This window comes from Sinocyclocheilus anshuiensis, unplaced genomic scaffold (genome assembly GCF_001515605.1).
Source record: "Sinocyclocheilus anshuiensis isolate Anshui unplaced genomic scaffold, SAMN03320099.WGS_v1.1 scaffold708, whole genome shotgun sequence".
Taxonomy (NCBI): Eukaryota; Metazoa; Chordata; class Actinopteri; order Cypriniformes; family Cyprinidae; genus Sinocyclocheilus; species Sinocyclocheilus anshuiensis.
Genome location: NW_015555881.1, coordinates 1,925,028 through 1,929,594, shown reverse-complemented (window position 1 = coordinate 1,929,594; position 4,567 = coordinate 1,925,028). Strand labels below are relative to the sequence as shown.

Sequence of the window (4,567 nt, the reverse complement as noted above, 5' to 3'; positions counted from 1 at the left end):
TTTAATATTAATTATATTATATTATATTATATTAATTTAATTTATTCTTCGTCCTTATTCATGGTGTAATTAGCTGGTGTTGTGTTCACGTTTCAGTGTCTTTGTGGCGTTAGTTGTTCATCAGAAGGAGGATAAATAAGCTCTTTGTATTGGTGTCGGGTCGAAGCATCTGTCCGGGTTTCCTGGCTAGCACAAGCTTTAGATGCATTAGGAGAGTTTGGATTACAGGGACCAGGACACCACCATGACACTAATACCCAGGAATACCCTTTACTGACCAGCGAGAGACACACGGACTGAGAGAAAAAAAATAATTTTTTACTTTTATGTTTTCATTATGAAATAATCACTCCGTTTGTCTCCAACTGTTCTGTGGCTCTCAGGTCTGTGTGGGAATCGGGGCCTGGTGAATGTAGGTCTCTCAGGGCCAGTCGGTCGGGTCAGAGCAGGCTTACGGCTGTAATCCCCCCAGCAGACGTCCATATCAGGAGCGGCAGGAGGAGGTGTGGCACTCGTCTAGACGGGCCGCAGACGCTTCCCCTCCCCCAGAGACCTGCTGTTCCTGGCACACAACCGGCCCACGGGGCAGTCGCGTTAGACTGAGGGAATTTGCTCTCACAGAAACTCATTCAAAGAAACTCATTCACATTGTGTATGAAGCCTCATTAAATATTAAAATGAGACCGATGGAAAAAATAATGTGAATCTGAAATTAAAGAGCAATGTGGGTCATTATTTGTGAGATTTTCTGCCCAAATAAACCACTTTGAACCAACAAAACTCCATGATTTTTTACAGTTGATCATGAGTACTGAATAAGTTTAGAATATTGTATAAATCTTGCACATCCAATTGCTAGTAGAAATATGTTAAATAAATAAAACAAATAAAAGTTGCAGTCGATCATGATTACTGGACAAATAGAATTTTTTTTATAAAACTTGCAATCACAATTGCGGGATTAATTATAAATATTAGAAATAATATCATAATAAAAAAATTTATATTTTAGAGCTGTGCATAAGAATATATATATATATAGTTTTTAAGCAAATTAAAAATATAAGAAAAAAGGTTTTCTATGATTGTGGGAACTGCTAAAATGTCTTATTTGTGGGTGAACAAGAAAAAAAAGTTGCAGTTGTTCATGATCATTGGAGAAGTTTAAAAAATTGTATAAAACTTGCACAAACTAGCAGAAATATTTTAAATATAATATAATAAAAAAATATTTTAGAGCTGTGGGAACTCTGCTAAAATGTCTTTTAATTTGTGGGTGAAAAAAGACTTGGAAAAAAAGACATTTTAAGACAAGAATAAAACTACTGAACAGTTAGACTCACACGAACCAGCAGAGAACAAGCACAAATTCAGAGATGTATTCAGTATATTTGCTTTTATTTTGGCATTTCTTTGTTTGCATTTATATTAAGCAAAGTGCATCTCTTTTTCTCATCAACACATCGCACAATACATAAATAACAATGCATATAAAACTTCGTATTTACAGGTAATAATATATTTATATTTAACATAAAATACATTTGAGCTTTTATTTCACAATTAAATCTTAGTCATTTATTAAACAAGTCAAAGTGAGTTTTCGTTTTCCATTTCTCTCATAAAACATCTTCTGGAGAACTTCTCGCGAAAAACAAAACAGAAAAACAACAGTCCATATAAGGTAAGGGCTAGTCCGTCTCCATGGCGATGAAGGAATGGGGGGGCGGGGCTCGCTGTTATCGGTTATTGAATATGACCTCCAGCCAGCAGGGGCAGCTGCTGATGAACTGTCTGGTGTAGCACTGCCCCCAGCCCTTCACGAAACTGATCTGCACGGTGAAGCCCGTCCGCGGCTGCTGGCTGAACTCGTGGTCGTTGGGTCGCTGTAGGCTTCCCGCCTTCTCGAAGTCGAAGGCCTTGATGGAAAACCCGGGGAATACTTTATGCACCAGCAGCGTACGCGAGTCGGGGTTGTCCAGTGTGGCTGACTTGATGAATATGGGGTAGCAACTCCTGTTATATAACCACACGCCGTCGGGTTCGCGGCTGAGCTGGATGCCGTAGCCGATCTTGGCCCGAACCATTTGCACCAGTTGACTCTTGTTGTCAGAGGCGAGCTGGCCCAAGCAAAAGCCCGTGCCCTGAGGTAGGTCATAAAAGATGTCCAGCGATGGCTCCTGGACGGAGTAGAGGCGCCCAACGCGGGTCTTTTCCTCCCAGTACGCCACCACACACCAATGAGGCTGTTCTCCACGCTCCTGAAGAGCCAGGGAATCTACAGAGAGACAAGAATGACATGGTTATTAATTATGCCAATTTGACTTCAATTGAACGTCACTGAATCCCTGCTGGAAAAATTAGGAGATCCCAGATTAAGGTGGTCCAATTGGTACTTGCTGGTGCAAGATGTTCAACAAGCTCTTTCAGCCTGATCAAGACGGTCTACCAGGTTGAAACCAAGACCACCAGTGGGTAGGACAACTGATTAACCATCTACACTAGAGTATGACTTACTTGGACCAGTAAGAACCATCAGATATTGGCTTCACTAGACTTTCCAACAAGAACCAATTATTATTTATGCCAATTTAACTTCATCAAGTGAACTTAACTGAATCCCTGATTGAAAGATACCAGATCAAGGTGGTCAAATTGGTACTTGCTGGTCCAAGATGGTCTACAAGCTCTTTCAGCCTGATCAAGATGGTCTACCAGGTTGAAACCAAGACCACCAATGGGTAGGCCAACTGATTGACCATCTAGACTAGATTATGACCATCTTGGACCAGTAAGAAACTGGCTTTACTAAAGTTTCTTAAAGTGAACAAAGTATTGTCGAGGAAGGAAGGAGAGAGCTGAGGAGATAAATTGATTAGATTTGATGGGAACACTAGCACAAAAAGGTAAACACACACACACACACACACTTTCACACCAGCGCATGCCTTCTGTCCAGGAAAACCATCCTGAGCTCTGCCAAACACATCTTGCATCCTTAATTTCAGCGTTCACGAGAGGCAGCGACGGAATGTGAAGAATCTGCCGCCCCGCACAGAGCAGCGCCACCAGCCTCCAGCGCATGTTTACATTAGCAGTACTGCTTATCATTCATCTGGGCTGCCTCTGTTCCGTTCGCCAACCCCGAACAATGTTCTGACGTCAACGCAACAATAAATCTGCAATTGTGCTCGCCCTCGCCAACTAACGGCCGTTTCGACAGCCATTCTGAGCTTTGTGATGTAACAATATAGAAGACACACCAACTAATAATGAAAATGTCATGAACTTTATGCAACTTAGCTCCGCCTACAGGAAATCTCATTGGCCCATATCCTGCTCCATATAATAAACACCTAATTTTCATGCTTTGTGCATCATTAAGTTAAGCAGTACTTTAGTCATCTGGACTCTTTGTCTGTCTACAGTAAGGACAGTCTCTCTTTAATCTCAAATCGGGTGAGTAGGCCGTAATTTAGCAGTATAGTTAATTACGCACCAGCCCAACTTGATGACTAGAGTAGGTAGAGCCATCATTACAACCCTTACAAGCATGCTTGTTTGGATGTGTTACCATGGTAATACCATTATATGCTTTGAAGAGCTTACAGTGCTATTTAAGTAGCATTGTATGTGAATACAGTAATTAAACTGTATCAAGGTATATTTTAAAATAACAGTATTACTGAATCAATAACAAAAAAAAAATAACACCATGAAAATACATTAAATATACTGTGGTAGTACCATGGTACAGTGATGGTGTCAGAGTCAGTGATGGGAGCAATGATGCTGAAAATTCAGCTTTGCATCACAGGAATAAATTACATTTTACAATACATTCAAGTGTAAAAGAGTTATTTTAAATAGTAATAATATTTCACAATATTACTGTTATTGCTGTATTTTTAATCAAATAAATGCAGCCTTGGTGAGCATAAAAGACTTCACATCAGCATCAAATTACACTATGTAACCACATCATTACACTATGTAACGTTACACTATGTAACCACAGCAATACCATACCAATTACACGATATATATCAATATTTCACAGTATTACCATCACTGAAGCATAGTACAGAACAGTGTGTCTGCTTCCTGTTTCCTATTATATGGAGGTGGCTCATTATATAGAGGAGTCATTATACTGACACACACAACTAGCTGTTTAATGCTTAGTGTGTGTGTGGTTGCTATGTGCCAGACTGATGCTATTTCAGTCTTAATAGTTGACTAGTGTCTCTGACGACACTACAACAGCAAGCAAACCAGAGTAACACACACACACACACACAAACACAAATCACATCAAACAGACCTCTGAGTGTGTATGTGTGTGTGTGTGTTCAGACAACACAATATGTTTATTCAAACAGAGACACACAACTGCACAGGTACTTGTGTGTGTGTGTGTGTGTGTGTGTGTGTGTGAATGGATTTGTGTGTATAGGTTATGGATTTACTGCCGTGTGTGTGTGGCGTCTAGGTGTCGGTTGGTTGGATGACCACAGTGTCACCCTGAATGACATGGTGACAGCCAGACGCAGAGAGTGTCCTGAAA

At 40.4% G+C, this 4,567-nt stretch overlaps 1 protein-coding gene across 1 annotated transcript in view; it reads right to left on the bottom strand.

Annotated features, from left to right (window-relative positions):
- Positions 1 to 1,375: 1,375 nt before the first annotated feature.
- Positions 1,376 to 4,567, bottom strand: part of LOC107675806 (mothers against decapentaplegic homolog 7-like) — a 13,736-nt gene continuing 10,544 nt past the window's right edge. The window contains exon 3 of the mRNA XM_016470276.1: positions 1,376 to 2,278. Within this exon, the coding sequence (XP_016325762.1) occupies positions 1,740 to 2,278 (539 nt within the window). The 3' untranslated portion in view covers positions 1,376 to 1,739. The remainder of the gene's footprint in view (positions 2,279 to 4,567) is intronic.